The sequence below is a fragment of the Mobula hypostoma genome, chromosome 19, assembly GCF_963921235.1.
Source record: "Mobula hypostoma chromosome 19, sMobHyp1.1, whole genome shotgun sequence".
Classification (NCBI taxonomy): domain Eukaryota; kingdom Metazoa; phylum Chordata; class Chondrichthyes; order Myliobatiformes; family Myliobatidae; genus Mobula; species Mobula hypostoma.
In genome coordinates, this window is record NC_086115.1 from 42,483,645 (window position 1) to 42,500,475 (window position 16,831).

Below are 16,831 nucleotides of genomic sequence, written 5' to 3' on the forward strand. Positions count from 1 at the left end.
CCTTAAACATCAGCTTCTAAATCCATGACCTCAACCTGCCTGGGAACACCACTATCTGGAAGTTAACTGCCAAACCACATACTATTCAGACTTGGAAACTTTTACCATTCCTTCATAGCTGCTGCATCAAAAATTCCTGAAACACTCTCCCTAACAACATTGTGGATATACCCAAACCTCACGGACTGCAATAGTTCAAGACGAAGTTCACCACCACTTTCTGAAGGACAATTATGTATGCATTTAGACAATGCAAAGCCAACATCCTGTGATTGAATAAAAAAATACAAATAATGAATTCCCAAGGTTACTGTATTACACAGCTTTTAAAATAAATAACTAAAATCAGTGAGCCAATTAAAAGATCTGACATGGGCATACTTAAAAAGCCAACATTTATAAATTTGATTTCCTGTTGTTCATTTTTGTGCTCACATAACAGTCTGAAAATTTTGATAGGGTTTCTATTGCACATCTAGATTCTGTTGTGTTGCATTGACTTGGTTCATTAATGGGTAGAATCAGCAGACAGTTGTGAGTTATTCACACCAGCTGTGAGTTTAAAGTCCAGATGCATCCTTTGTATCTTACCAGCTCGAACTTTAGAATTTATTGGGAGAAAGCTTAGGAATTCTTGATAGTGAAAGCATATACAATTAAACAGGTAATGCATAATAAAGGGTCACACAGGACAGTTAAAAACAAGCCCCATAAGTGTGTGTTTCTCTCCAAGTTGCCTTATTACTTCAAACTGGATTCAATCCAATATTAAAAACAGAAGATATTGGAGAAAAATTAGACAATTCAGTCTAAGAAGTCTGCTCTGCCATTGGGTTATGACAAATTTAGATTTCATTTTCCAACCTATTCTCTTGCCTTTTCCACATAACCTTTGACACCCTTACAAATCAATAACCTATCAACCTCCACTTTAAATATACTCAATGACTTGGCCTGCACAGCTGTCTGTGGTAATAAATTCCACAAATTCACCATCCTCTGGCAAAAAATATTCCTCCTCATCTCTGCTCTAAAGGGGCATTCTTCTTTTTGAGGTTGAGCCTTCTGTTGTAGACTCTCCCACTATAACTATTGGGACACACACGCCCTTACATATTCATCAGCAAATCATTATAAAGTTCTGCATTCTGCATTTGAATATTGATGTTGACAAAGAAATATGGTACTCACAATTTCCTCTGTTCAATAATTGCTTGCTTTTCTTTGAGTTCCTTCAGTGCAGCGAGTTTAAGTTCTTCCTTTCTCTTTGCCTGAATGGACACATCATAGGCTTTTGACGCTGGAAATATTGTATTTGGATTAGAACCTTCCTTTCTGAAACATATTATAAAAAAACACATTTTTACATGAAAAATTTTAAAAAAAGAGTATTTTCCAAAAGAAAGGAATGCAAGAACAGATGTAGATCATTCCATTCCTTGAGCCTGTTCCACCAATTCAAAAAGATCAGGGTTGATCTCTATCTAAATGCTCCCTGTCCAATTTGGTTAAATATCCTTCAATACCTTTGCTTTGTACAGGCTTATTATTCTCCATATTGACATTTTCTATTGACCTATTATCAGTGGAACTTCAAGAGAGAGTGATAGATTGTCCTACTACTCCTTATGTGGAAAAGTGCTCTCTGATGTTGCCCTGATTGATCAACTCAAGTTTAATAAGGATTAATACTGTTCAAATGTGGCAGGTCTTCCTCTTTAGAAAACATAGAAAACCTACAGCACAATACAGGCCCTTCAGCCCACAAAGCTCTGCTGAACATGTCCTTACCTTAGAATTACCACGGCTTACCCATAGCCCTCTATTTTTCTAAGCTCCATGTATCCATCCAAGAGTCTCTTAAAAGATCCTATCATTTCTGCCTCCACCAATGCCGCCGGCAGCCCATTCCACACACTCACCACTCTCTGTGTAAAAAACGTGCCTCTGACATCTCCTCTGTACCTACTTCCAAGTACCTTAAAATTATGGCTTCTCGTGCTATCCATTTCAACCCTGGGAAAAAGCCTCTGACTATCCACATGATCAATGCCGCTTATTATCCTGTATATCTCTGTCAGGGGTCACCTCTCATCCTCCATCATTCCAAGGATAAAAGGCTGAGTTCACTCAACATATTCTCATAAGGCATGCTCCCCAATCCAGGCAACATCCTTGTAAATCTCCTCTGCACCCTTTCTATGATTTCCACATTCTTCCTGTAGTGAGGTGACCTGAATCAAGCACAGTACTCCAAGTGGGGTCTGACCAGGGTCCTATATAGCTGCAACATTACCTCTCAGCTCTTAAACTCAATCCCATAATTGATGAAGGTCAATGCACCGTATGCCTTCTTAACCACAGAGTCAACCTGCGTAGTGGCTTTGAGTATCCTATGGACTTGGACCCCAAGATCCTTCTGATCCTCCACACTGCCAAGAGTCTTGCCATTAATGCTATATTCTGCCATCATATTTGACCTACCAAAATGAACCACCTCACACTTATCTGGGTTGAACTCCATCTGACAGTCCTCCACACTACCCACAACACCCCCAACCTTTGTGTCATCAGCAAACTTACTAACCCATCCCTCCAGTTCCCCTTCCAGGTCATTTATGAAAATCACAAAGAGTAGGGGTCCCAGAACAGATCCCTGAGGCACATCACTGGTCACCGGCCTCCATGCAGATGACGTCCCATCTACAATCACTCTTTGCCTTCTGTGGGCAAGCAAGTTCTGGATCCACAAAGCAACGTCCCCTTGGATCCCATGCCTCCTTACTTTCTCAATAAGCCTTGCATGGGATACTTTATCAAATGCCTTGCTAAAATTCATATACACTACATCTGCAGCTCTACCTTCATCATTGTCTTCAGTCACATCCTCAAAAAATTCAATCAGGCTCGTAAGGTACGACCTGACTTTGACGAAGTCATGTTGACTATTCCTAATCGTATTATGCCTCTCCAAATGTTCATAAATCCTGCCTGTCAGCATCTCCTCCATCAACTTACCAACCACTGAAGTAAGACTCACTGGTCTAAAATTTCCTGGGCTATCTCTACTCCCTTTCTTGAATAAGGGACCAACATCCACAATCCTCTAATCCTCCGGAATCTCCCCCGTCCCCATTGGTGATCATTGCCAAAGGCTCAGCAATCTCCTCCCTCGCTTCCCACAGTAGCCTGGGGTATATCCCATCTGGTCCTGGTGACTTATCCAACTTGATGCTTTCCAAAAGCTCCAGCACATCCTCTTCCTCAATATCTACATGCTCAAGCTTTTCCGTCCACTGCAAGTTATTCCTACAATCGCCAAGATCCTTTTGCATAGTGAATACTGAAGCAAAGTATTCATTAAGTACTTCTGCCATCTCCTCCGGTTCCATACACACTTTTCCATTGTCACACTTGATTGCTCCAATTCTCTCACGTCTTATCCTCTTGCTCTTCACTTACTTGTAGAATGTGTTGGGGATTTCCTTAATACTGTCCGCCAAGGCCTTCTCATGGCCCCTTCTGGCTCTCCTAATTTCATTCTTAAATTCCTTCCTGCTAGCCTTATAATCTTCTAGATCTCTATCATTACCTAATTTTTTGAACCTTTTGTAAGCTCTTTTCTTCTTGACTAGTCTTACAACTGCCTTTGTACACCACGGTTCCTGTACCCTACCATCCTTTCCCTGTCTCACTGGAACGCATCTAATCAGAACCCCGCGCAAATATCCTCTGAACATTTCCACATTTCTTCCGTACGTTTCCTTGAGAACATCTGTATCTAATTTATGTTTCCATGCCTGATAGCCTCATATTTCCCCTTACTCCAATTAAACATTTCCCCAACTTGTCTGTTCCTATCCCTCTCCAATGCGATGGTGAAGGAGATACAATTGTGATCACCATCTCCAAAATGCTCTCCCACTGAGAGACCTGACACCTGACCAGGTTCATTTCCCAATACCAGATCAAGTACAGCTTCTCCTCTTGTAGGTTTATCTACATATTGTGCCAAGAAACCTTCCTGAACACACCTAACAAACTCCACCCCTTCTAAACCCCTAGGGAGATGCCAATCAATATTTGGGAAATTAAAATCTCCCACCACAATAACCCTTTTATTATTACTCCTTTCCAAAATCTGTCTCCCTATCTCCTCCTCGATGTCCCTGTTACTAGTTATAGTCATAGTCGTACTTTATTGATCCTGGGGGAAATTGGTTTTCGTTACAATTGCACCATAAATAATAAATAGTAAAAGAACCATAATAGTTAAATAGTTAAATGTAAATTATGCCAGTAAATAATGAAGTAAATCCAGGACCAGCCTATTGGCTCAGGGTGTCTGACCCTCCAAGGGAGGAGTTGTAAAGTTTGATGGCTACAGGCAGGAATAACTTCCTATGACGCTCTGTGCTGCGTCTCAGTGGAATGAGTCTCTGGCTGAATGTACTCCTGTGCCCACCCAGTACATTATGTAGTGGATGGGAAACATTGTCCAAGATGGCATGCAACTTAGACAGCATCCTCTTTTCAGACACCACCGTCAGAGAGTCCAGTTCCATCCCCACAACATCACTCGCCGTACGGATGAGTTTGTTGATTCTGTTGGTGTCTGTTACCCTCAGCCTGCTGCCCCAGCACACAACAGCAAACAGGATAGCACTGGCCACCATAGACTCGTAGAACATCCTCAGCATCGTCCGGCAGATGTTAAAGGACCTCAGTCTCCTCAGGAAATACAGACGGCTCTGACCCTTCTTGTAGACAGCCTCAGTGTTCTTTGACCAGTCCAGTTTATTGTCAATTCGTTGACTATTGGGTGGTCTATATATAAAAAAACACCTAGTAGAGTTGTTGACCCCTTCCTATTCCTAACTTCCACCCACACTGACTCCGTAGACAACCCATCCATGACTTCCTCCTTTTCTGCAGCCGTGACACTATCTCTGATCAACAGTTCCACGCCCCCACCTCTTTTGCTTCCTTCCCTGTCCTTTCTGAAACATCTAAAGCCTGGCACTTGAAGTAGCCACTCCTGCCCCTGCACCATCCAAGTCTCTGTAATGGCCACAACATCATAGCTCCAAGTGCTGATCCACACTCTAAGCTCATCCGCTTTATTCATAATACTCCTCGCATTAAAATAGACACATCTCAAACCATTGGTCTGAGTATGTCCCTTCTCTATCACCTGCCTATCCTCCCTTTTGCACTGTCTCCAAGCATTCTCTATTTGTGAGCCAACCTCCCTTTCCTCCGTCACTTCAGTTCAGTTCCCAAGCCCCAGCAATTCTAGTTTAAACTCTCCCCAATAGCCTTTGCAAACCTTGCTGCCAGGATATTGGTCCCCCAGGATTCAAGTGCAACCCGTCCTTTTTGTTCAGGTCACACCTGCCCCAGTAGAGGTCCCAATGATCCAGAAATCTGAATCCCTGCCCCCGCTCCAATCCCTCAGCCACACATTTGTCCTCCACCTCATTCCATTCCTATACTCACTGTCACGTGGCACAGGCAGTAATCCCGAGATTACTACCTTTGAGGTCCTGCTTCTCAACTTCCTTCCTAACTCCCTGTAGTCTGCTTTCAGGACCTCCTCCCTTTTCCGACCTATGTCGTTGGTACCAATATGTACCATGACCTCTGGCTGTTCTTCCCACTTCAATTTATTGTAGACGCAATCAGAAACATCCCGGACCCAGCCACCAGGGAGGCAAACACCATCCATGTTTCTTTCCTGCATCCACAGAATCGCCTGTCTGACCCCTAACTATAGAGTCCCCTATCACTGCTGCCATCTTTTTCCTTTCCCTACCCTTCTGAGCTACAGGGCCAGAGGCGCGACCACTGTTGCTTTCCCCATGTAGGCCGTCTCCCCCAACAGTACTTAAACAGGAGTACTTATTGTTAAGGGGGACAGCGACAGAGGTACTCTCTAGCACCTGCTTCTTGCCCTTCCCCCTCCTGACTGATACCCACTTATCTGTCTCCCCAGGCCCTGGAGTGACTACCTGCCTATAGCTCCTATCACCTCCTCACTCTCCCTGACCAAATGAAGGTCATCGAGCTGCATCTCCAGTTCCCTAATGTGGTCCCTAAGGAGCTGCAGCTCGATGCACCTGGTGCAGATGTGACCGTCTGGGAGGCTGGGAGTCTCCAGGACCTCCCACATCTGACACTGAGCACAGAAAACCGGCCTCACATACATTCTTTCTGTCTGTATTCTAATCAGATAACCTACCTCTCCTCGACCCTTTATTGCTGAAGCCCCGTTGAGATGTCAATTCAAATCAATAGCCTGTCCACAAAAAAAGGGCTTTCATTATAAAAGCAACCCAAAACACAATATACTGCATGTGGGTTGACCTACATAATTTTTATGAAACAGGAGATGCCCATTTATCCCAATCTGCAACCCATGAAATTCCATCAGTCCTAGTCTCCCCCTTCCTTATTTTTCTGTAGCCTGAAAGTATATTCCAGACCATAAGACATAGGAGCAGAATGAGGCCATTCAGTCTATCACATCTGTTCCGCCATTCCATCATGGCTGATTTATTCTCCCTCTCAAACCCATTCTCCTGCCTTCTCCACATAACCTTTGAAACACTGCCTAATCAAGAACCTATTAACCCCCACTTTAAATATATCTAATGTCTTGGCATCCACAGCCGTCTGTAGTAATGAATTCCATAGATTCACTACCCTCTGGCTAAATAAATTCCTCATCTCTGTTCAAAATGGATATCCCTCTGTCCTCTGGTCCTAGACTCCAGCACTACAGGAACCACCCTTGCTACACTCTGTCTAGGCCTTTCAATATATAATAGACTTCAATGAGATCCGCCCCTCATTTTTCTAAATTCCAGCGAGTACAGGCCCAAAGCCATCAAAAATGCTCCTCATACATTAACCCCTTTGATTCCCAGAATCATTCTTGTGAGCCTCCTCTGGATTCTCTCCAATGCCAGCATAACTTTTCTTACAGCTACTCACAATACTCCAAGTTGTGTCTGATCAATGCCTTACACAGCCTCAGTATTACATCCTTGCTTTTTTTATTCTAGTTCTCCTGAAATGAATGCTAACATTACATTCGCCTTCCTTACCACCAACTCAACCTGCAAAGTAACCTTGAGGAAATCCTGATGAGGACTCCCAAGTCCTTTTCACTTCTATTTTTTTAATTTTCTCCCCGTTTAGAAAATAGTCAACATCTTTGACACAACAGGTAGAGATGTTGTCATTATCATGGCTTGGCTTCGCGAATGAAGATTTAGGAAGGAGGCTGCCCACGTCTAGGCCCCTCTCTGTGTGGAGCAAGCAGTGCTGTCCCTAGAGAAGGCTGCTTGGTTGTTCAGGGTGCTGCTGAATGATATCGTTGTCACTAGGGACAACATCAGACGACCCATACACCTGAACCGCCTGCATGCAGGATTGGAACTGCGGCTTCCAGTGTCATCTTCCACCTGCCGTTTTCGCCCCTTTCTCATCGCTGCAGGGCTTGATGAATGGTCGGGGAGGATGGTCGTAGATGTGGGCATGTCCTTCGACCTGTGCAATGGTACTTTAAGTGGAGCACAGTGTGCGTGGTACTGGCCCCACCTTTTACACCCGGGGTTCATCTGCCATAGCCTAGCAAGCTGGGACGGTGACAGCGAGGTCCTTGGGTCATAGGATTTACATTGGAGCGTCCTTCTCCTACGTGGATGGCTTGACAAGGCTAACGAGCCCACCTACCCGGGTTTGGATTCAGAATTGTCCTTCTCTTAGGCTGGCTGCCAACCAAGGCTAACGAGCCCAGCCTACCCATCCAGTTATACCGCCGGACACTCGGTGGCACCATGATGTAACAAGCTTGCTGGAAACGGTGGGCACCGACGAGAAGGTGTTGCTACAGATGCAGTAATGTAGGAGAGGCCATTTGCAGTGGCTTCCTGCCTAGCAGGCCAGACAGTGACAACGCAGCGATCACTACACCAGGAAAGGAGAGGCGATGTATTGTGCGTACACTTTCCCTGGGTGAACGGGACGTCAGGTCCAGACCTCACCCGCCCCTCCAGATTTACAGTCTGGATGCTGTAAATCCAGACCAAAACACATTATGCGCCAGAGGAGCTCAGCAGATTAGGCAGCGTCTATGGTTGGGAATAAACAGTCAACATTTTGAGCCAAGACTCCTTCATCAGGACTGGAAAGGAAGGATGAAGAAGTCAGAATATGAAGGTGAGGAGGGAAATGGAACAACGTGGCAGGTGATAGATGAAACTAGGAGAAGGAGAGGGGGTGAAACAAAGAGCTAGGAAGTTGATTTGTGGATGAGATAAAGGGGTGGAGAAGGAGGAATATGACAGGGGAGGTCAGAAGCCCATGGAAGAAAGGAGAAAGAGAAGGGAAGGAGCACCAGAGAGAGGAGATAGGCAGGTAAGAAGAGCATGTATGAGAGGGAAACAAGAATGTGTAATGGTGAATGGGAGGGGAGGGGGGGAATTAACAGAAGTTTGTGAAATCAATGTTCATGCCATCAGGTTGGGGGCTACCCAGACAGAATATAAGGTGTTGCTTCTCCAACCTGAGTGTGGCCTCATCGTGGCAGCAGAGGAGGCCATGGACTGACATGTCGGAATGCGAATTGAAATGGGTGGCCACTAGGAAATCCCACTTTTTGTGGCAGTTAGTGTGAAGGTGCTTGATGAAGCGGTCTCCCAATCTATCTCGGGTTTCTCCGATACACAGGAGACCACACCGGGAGCACAGGATACAGTAGACGACCCCAACAGATTTACTGATGAAGTGTTGTCTCATTTGAAAGACTGTTAGGTGCCCAGAATGGTAGTGAGGGAGGAGGTGTAGGGGAAGATGTGGCTCTTGTTCTGCTTGCAAGAATAAGTGCAGGGCGGGAGTTCAGTAGGGAGGGATGGGTGGACAAGGGAGTCGCATAGGAAGCAATCTCTATGGAGGGAAAGATGTGCTTGTTGGTGGGATCCCATTGGAGCTGGCGGAAGCTACAGAGAATTATGTGCTGGATGCGGAGATTTGTGTGGTTGTAGGTTGGGACAAGAGGAATCCCATCCCTAGTGTGGTGGTGGGAGGATGGAGTTAGGGCAGATGTGTGTGAAATGGAAGAGATGTGGGTGAGGCAGCGTTGATTTTGGAGGAAGGGAAGCCCCTTTCTTTGAAGGAGAAGATCTTAGCTTTTCTGGAATGAACAGTCTCATCCTGAGAACAGATGCAACATAGATGGAGGAACTGTGAAAGAGGAATATATATTTTTTTAAAACAAGGGTGGGAAGAGGAAGAGTCAAGATAGCTGCGATAATCAGTGGGTTTATAAAAAATATTAGTAGATAGACTCTCCAGAGATAGAGACAGAGAGATCGATAAAGGGGAGAAAGGTGCCCTTTCTTTTGCTTTTATGTTGTCTTTGACTTCACTTCTCAGCCACAGTTGCACCATTGTGCCTTTAGGATACTTCCACATCTTTGGGATGTATCTATCCTACATCTTTCGAATTGCTCTCAAGAAGTCCAGCCACTGCTGGTCTGCTGTCATCCCTGCTAATGTCCCCTTCCAATCAACTTTCAATCGTTCCCCTCTCTTGCCTCTGTAATTCCCTTTATTCCACTGTACCACTGATACAACTGACTTTATACTCTCCCTCTCAAACTGCAGGGCGAATTCTATCATATTATGATCACTGGCTCCTAAGTATTCCTTTACCTTAAGCTCCCTAATCAAATCTGGTTCATTACACAACACCCAATCTAGAATTCTAGAATTGCACTACTTAATTAACTATTTTATTTGTGTGTGTGTGTGTGTGTGTATGTATGTATATGTGTATGTAAACATACAAACACACACATAATATACACACACACACACATATATATATATATATATATATATACACATATACACACACACACACACACATTCTATTAGTATGCATTAGATTGTACTGCTGTTGCAAAGACAACTAATTTTATGACATATGCCGATGATATTAAACCTGATTCACTAGTGGACTCAACCACAAGTTCTCAAAAAAGCTATCTTGTTGGCATTCTATAAATCCCATCACTTGGGATTCAGCATCAACCTAATTTTCCCAATCTTCCTGCATATTGAAATCCCCATGACCCTAATAACATTGTGCTTTTTACATGCCTTTTCTATCTCCCATTGTAATTTGTGCCCCACACATCTTTGCTACTGTTTGGAGGCCTGTATATAACTTCCATCAGCATCTTTTTACCCTTGCAGTTTCTTAACTCTATCCATAAGGATTCTACATCTTCCAATCCTATGTCACTTCTTTCTAAGGGTTTGATTTTATTTTTTTAACCAACAGAGTCCCCCCACCCCGGCCTACCTGCCTGTCCTTTTGATACAATATGTATCCCTGGATGTTAAACTTCCTTCTCTAAGCCACAATTCAGTGGTGTCTACAATGTCAATCTTTACCTGTGCTGCAAGATCATGACCTATTCCTGTACTACGTGCACTCATATATAACACGTTCAGTCCTGTATTCATCACCCTTTTCAATTTTGCTCCCGTGTTATACTTCAACTCAGACTGTAATCTTGCGCAATCATCTGCCTGTTCATCCTCCCAGTCTCACTACACACTGCATCTACTCGTATAACAACTGCCCCATCCTCAGCTCGATCACTCCAGTTCCCATCCCCTAGCCATCCTAGATTAAAGCCTCACCAACAGCTGTAGCAAACCTGCCAGAAAGGATATTGGTTCCCCCTTGGATTCAGGTATCATCCATCTTTCTTGTGCAAGTCATATCTTTCCCAGAGTGTTCCCAATAATTCAAAAATCTGAAACCCTGTCCCCTCCACCAATTCCACAGCTACACATTCATTTGCCAAACCATCCTATTATCTTCAATGGTGTGCGCACAGGCAGAAATCCAAAGATTACTACCCTGGAGGCCTTGCTTTTCAGCTTTCTACCTAACTCCTTACATTCTCTCTTCAGAACCTCCAGCTTTTTCTTACCTATGTTATTAATACAATATGTTCTCTGATCCTGACACCTGGGAGGCAACATACTATCCAGGTGTCTCTTTCTTGTCCACAGAATCTCCTATCTGTTCCTCTAACAATGGAATCCCTTATTCCTGCACTCCTCTTCTCCACCCTGCCCCTTCCCCTTCTGAGGCATAGAGCCAGATTCAGTGCTGGAGACCTGACTGCTGTGACTTTCCTCTGCTAGGTCATCTCCTCCTCAATAATATTCAAAGTGGTACATCGATTGTTGAGGGGAACAGCCACAGGGGTACTCTGCACTAAATGCCTATCCTCCTTTCCCCCTCCTGATGGTTACCTGTCTCCTGCACCTAGAGTGTCACTACCTCCCTGTATGCCCTGTCAATCAGCCCGTCAGCCTCCTGAATGATCCACAGTTCATCCATTTCCAGCTTCAATTCCTTCAGACAGTCTGAAAGAGGCTGCAGCTGGATGCACTTCTTGCAGGTTCAGTTTTTAGGGACACTGGAGGGCTCCTTGCCTTCCCACATCCTTCAAGAGGAGCATTCCACTATCCTGTCTGACATCCTGCCCCCCCCCCGTACTCTAACTGTGCAATAAGAAAAAGAAAGATATTTTTAATGAAAAAATCTACTTACAGTCTTTGTGTCTCCTTGTCTCCGCCTCTAAGAGCCAAATCTCAAGTACCCCACTTCAACACTGGCCAACTCACACAATGGTTGCTCCACTTAAACCTAACTTCTTTTTATTAGCCCTTGCCAAGTGCTTAATTCCAAGTGCCTCAGAAACTGTGGCATGCCAAATATCCTGATTGCTCCCCTCACCTATTCTGAACTCTCTCCTGCTTTGTCTTATTCAGGAATTGTGATGCACAGAATGTACAGAATTCTCTCCTGTATAACCATCAACTGTGTCATCTTTGACTCCCTTTACTAGGAACCTACTTTAAGGAGAAATCTACTGTAGACAGTTGGATTCTACCAGCAGGCTTTTGAGTTGTGGGAGGGAAGAAACCAGAGCACCCAATGGACATCCACAGTCATGGAAAGTATTTGAAATTTAGACTGAAAACATCTGAAGTTTGGATAAAACTCAGACACCAGAAACCATGAGGAAGCAAAGCTAACCATGCAACCTTCATGTTACTAGTCATGATAAAGGAGGTATATCATGCTTGCTCTTCGGCATTTTCATTCACCTCAGAATGCTGGGCACAGTTGACACGAAACCTGCACCCCAGTCTTTTCTAGATTGGAGAAATCCTTCTCTTCTCTCTTCTTGTGCTAGTTTCTGTTTCAGTATTTTGAATCGTTGCCGCTCCTTCTCGTTGGAGAAATCTAAACTTGATTCTGTTCGTGCATTCAGCTGCAGTTTTTCTATCACTGGCATTTCTAAGACAGGGAAAAGAACAGCTCAATAAATTTCAATAACATTCCATGTACTATGTGAAGTGACAGCATTGAAATAAGCAGAAATGAATTCTAAACTCTTGAACAATTAGCGAAAATGACGGAAGGAAAGCAGTTCTTAACTTCTGGAATGAAAACAGTGTTATTAGCATATATAACTTGATGGAAGTCCAAATATAAAAGCACTCCACTGGTACTTAAGGCAATTAAGTAATATGGGGATAAGGTACAGAAGTGAATTGAATCAGCATCAGTTTTAATATCACTGGCACATGTAACGAAATTTGTTGTTTTGCAGCAGCAGTACATTGTGTGACAAGAATACACATAGATGTTAGCTGTCCTGTGTGATCAGCAGTTGGTCTGCTACCTGTCTTCGGGGAGAGAGAGATAAGGAAGACAATGAAGCAGCATTTGGGAGATGTGTAATGAAGGGGAAGGAGAGCTGTCGGGAGCGGCTCCCCCTTTGAACCCTGATCTGTTTGAAGTGATGGACAGGCGATTTGGAAATGTGTAATGAAGGGACGGGAGAGAGAGCTGTCCAGAGCGGCTCCCCCTTTGAACCCTGAACTGTTTGAAGTGATGGACAGGCGATACCCCAGCAGGGGGATAAAAAGGGACAGGTTCGCTAAGGCAGGACACACATGACACCCCAAGGTAACGAGACCCTGGAAGCGGTGCGCCTCTCACAAGTCGGTGGAAAGCTCTTGGATGGCTGATCGCGGGATCAGCCTTAGACGCACAGGGTGGAAAGGTACGATCAGCGGGAACCCGGTGTGTGTCCGCCCTTGCTTGGGTGCCAGGTTCACTGCAGAGGATCGACCGCATCTGGAGGAGGGGTCACAGTCGGTGACCTCAGGTGACATCATAAAGGACTCGCCCGAAAGCTGCTTGTGAGCAATATCGCAAGTCTGTGTGTGGAAGCCGTTTTGAATGATCATTCGTTCTTATTCTCTCTCTCCTTCCCCCCCACATTATCCATCGCCATGGCAACGATTACTGCGAACTGAACTAAATTGAACTGGACTTTGTGTCACTTTGAAATTGGTCATTTACCCCTAGACAACGATAGAACTTGATTGATCCTGTTATCTTAATTCTGTGCACATGTGTGTTTATCATTGCTGAACTGTTGCATTTATTATCCTTTCGATTACTGTGTTGCTTGTTTCTTTAATAAAACTTTCTTAGTTCTAGTAATCCAGACTCCAACGGAGTGATCCATTTCTGCTGGTTTGGCAACCCAGTTACGGGGTACGTAACAATTGCGATACTTAATAATAAAAACGATATCTTAAAAATTTTTTATAAAAATATTAAATTAAATAGGCAGCACAATTGTGCAGATATTCCACCTTAATGACATAACAGCATCTAGTAACTCAAAAAGATAAAACTGGACGAAGTACAGCCTTGCTACCCAACTATTAAAGCTTCTTTTGTTATTCAGATGAATCTCAAGATCAAGGATGACTCACTTTCCACTCTAGGTCCGTGAAGCACTAGGTAAGTGCCTATGTGCCAATACTTCTATAATGGGCTGCCCATTGCACATAATCTACCACACACCCTAAACAGATTGAATGGCATGATGACCAATACAATATGAGATCATACTTAATTGAACAGACTCAGTACTTACATTTATGTGGACACAGACTGTAAGCATTCTCAGATGAATTCTGATCTCATAGACACACACTCTTGTCCACAACTTCTTCCTTGGTCTTCCTTCACTAATTTTCTACCACCTTCAATTCCTCTTTCCTCTAATCGTCTTTTTCTGTCTTCCTCCATTCTGTTCCTTTCCCTTCACTCACCACCTCTTTCTTTTTCTGAAGGACATATTACTGCAGGTATGGTTGGACAGTGAACTTGATTCTATTAGGACAAATGACAGTCTGCATCTCATTGACAGTGGGAAAGAGGAGAAAGAACTGCCCGACAATAGAGGAAAACTTAATATTCTGTGAATTGACTTACATCTGTGGTTAAGTAATACACATCAATTGTTCATTTCTTTCTATTGATGTTGCCTGACCTGGCGAGTTTCTCCAGCATTTGTGTGTTTTATTCAAGACTTCCAGCGTCTGCAGAGTCTCACATCAAGGTTTTTTTAAACAAACACTTCATTTCTCTTTCTGATGAGTACCGCAGCTTTAAGAGTTTTGCAAAATTTGGCTGGCTGGAAGCCCCCTCCACACAGAAATATTTGGGTTATCGCAAATTTTTCAACTGATATCGCTGCTATGGAAATAAGGCTCAACCTGCAAAATACATTACCTGATATTTAGAAAAGAGATTTTCAAAGCTGACATGAAAATGTACGAAGACAACTGTATACCCAAACTAACAATCAACAGCATTTTGAGCAGCTGTCAGGATGTTAGATATCATGGGAAATCAAAAAATAGCAAGAGCAGGCTATTTGAGTCTTTTAGTTTGTTCCACCATTCGATACAAACATGGCTGATATCTGTCTCAAAAGCATTTTCTTCTCTCTCTCTCTCCCTCCCCCCCCCCATGTTCTTTGATACTTTTTGAGCCCACGCATCTTTCATTCCTAAATTTCTTATTTTGTGATTTGAGACTGTCGTATCATTTATTGGAAGCATCCTTCCTACATCTGGTCTGGTTAATCCTGTAAGAATGTTGTGTTTCAATTAGATTTTCTCAATTAGGTTATGCGCAGTGGTCACATTACTCTGTACACCTGCTCATTAATGCAAATATCTAACCAGTCAAACACTTGGCAGCAACTCAATGCACAAAGGTATACGGACATAGTCAAGAGGTACATTTATTGTTCAGACCAAATATCAGAATGGGGAAAGAAATGTGATTTAAATAACATTGACCATAGAACAATTGTTGGTGCCAGACAGGGTGGTTTGACTATCTCAGAAACTGCTCAACTCCTGGATTTTTCACACACAGCACGCTCTCTCGAGTTTACTCTAGAGTTTGGTGTGCAAAACAAGAAACATCCAGTGAGTGGCAGCTCTGTGGGTGAAAATGTCTTGTTAATGAGAGTGGCCAGAGGAGAACTGTCAGACTAGTTCAAGCTGACAGGAAGGCAACAGTAACTCAGCTAACCATGCATCACAGCAGTGGTGTGCAGAAGAGCATCTCTGAATGCACACATCAAACTTAGAAGTGGATGGGCTACAGTAGCAGAAGACCACAAACATACACTCACCACAGAAGTCAGAAGGGTCAAACAAATACTCTAAAGTTCTCTTGATGATATCATAGAAATATTTATTCGAGTTAGCTTTACAGTTCTGCAGTTTTCCACTCCATTTCCAAGTTTTAACCTTCCATGGTAGCTGATGAAGAGCAGTTAGGTGGTGGTGATGGTGGTATGTAATTAAAGAATGAGTTAAGTAGTGAAGCACACCAAGAAACACATCTTTGTCATCATTTGGATTCTTTCATATTTGCTATTGCTACCATATTTTCCTCTTATCTATGTTAACTCATCATCACTTGCCATAGGTTGTATGAAGACACAACTACTCTTCTGGTGGCAGAACCTCTTCAGCATTTTTGCTACAATCCTTAAGTGTTTACTAACAGAATTCATTTTTAAAGGATATCAACTTGACAAAAGAGGGAGTGGGAAACATGTTTTTATTCATTTCAGCTTGAAATATTTTAGGGGTAGATTTGACCCCACTTGCCAACTTTCAGGAGGCAGAGCTTCTGAACTGGTCAGATCCATATTTAGTTGAACAGTGGTTCATGTTAGTTTAAGCTTAGAGAATATTTCTATCTGCAGATTGACAGGAATCAATTCAGTGAGATATAGGCAATGAATATTGTTCATTGTCAACCATTAGTGTTTCAAGTGACCTTACAGTACCTGCATAGCTCTACTGTTTAGATTGAAGTCAGAACTGGAACTGTCAACTCCCAATTCCCTCTCCAAAGCCCATTTTGGAGAACATGTATGCATATGCTCAATATTCTGTCACAGGATTTCTTCTGATCCAATACAATGAGACACGTGTCCATCCCACCTCCTCTCTTCTGTCTCACACAGTGGCAATAGTTTCCCTGAGCAGCACAACACTCTATAATTTTCCTGCTACCATATGAATCCCCTGAGCACTCTAAACTCAATTAGCATTGGACAGAAACTTGTAATCTACATTGAATAGTGAGATGGTCACTAATTTCTGATGCCCTCCCTCTCTCTCTTCTGCAGATGATGAGGATGATGATGCACTTCTTCAGGATTTTGGCATGCTGCAAACTAGCACAATAGCCTTGCATACTTTCTGAAGGTCCAGTCCTATAGAGCTCAGTACAAATCAGGTGGTAAGCTGTCAATTCTAGGAGTGTTATTCATCTCCTGATTCCATGGTCTGTCTAGTCTCTCCCACTCCATGTTACTTATGGGGGTTGATTTTG

At 43.4% G+C, this 16,831-nt stretch overlaps 1 protein-coding gene across 2 annotated transcripts in view; it reads right to left on the reverse strand.

Annotated features, from left to right (window-relative positions):
* The window catches only part of LOC134358736 (leucine-rich repeat-containing protein 27-like), a 72,518-nt gene that overhangs the window by 20,879 nt on the left and 34,808 nt on the right, over positions 1-16,831 (reverse strand). For both annotated transcript variants that reach the window (XM_063071196.1, XM_063071195.1), the window contains 2 exons: positions 12,205-12,397; positions 1,192-1,335 (listed from right to left, as the gene is read on the reverse strand). In XM_063071196.1, the coding sequence (XP_062927266.1) occupies positions 1,192-1,335; positions 12,205-12,397 (337 nt within the window). The remainder of the gene's footprint in view (positions 1-1,191; positions 1,336-12,204; positions 12,398-16,831) is intronic.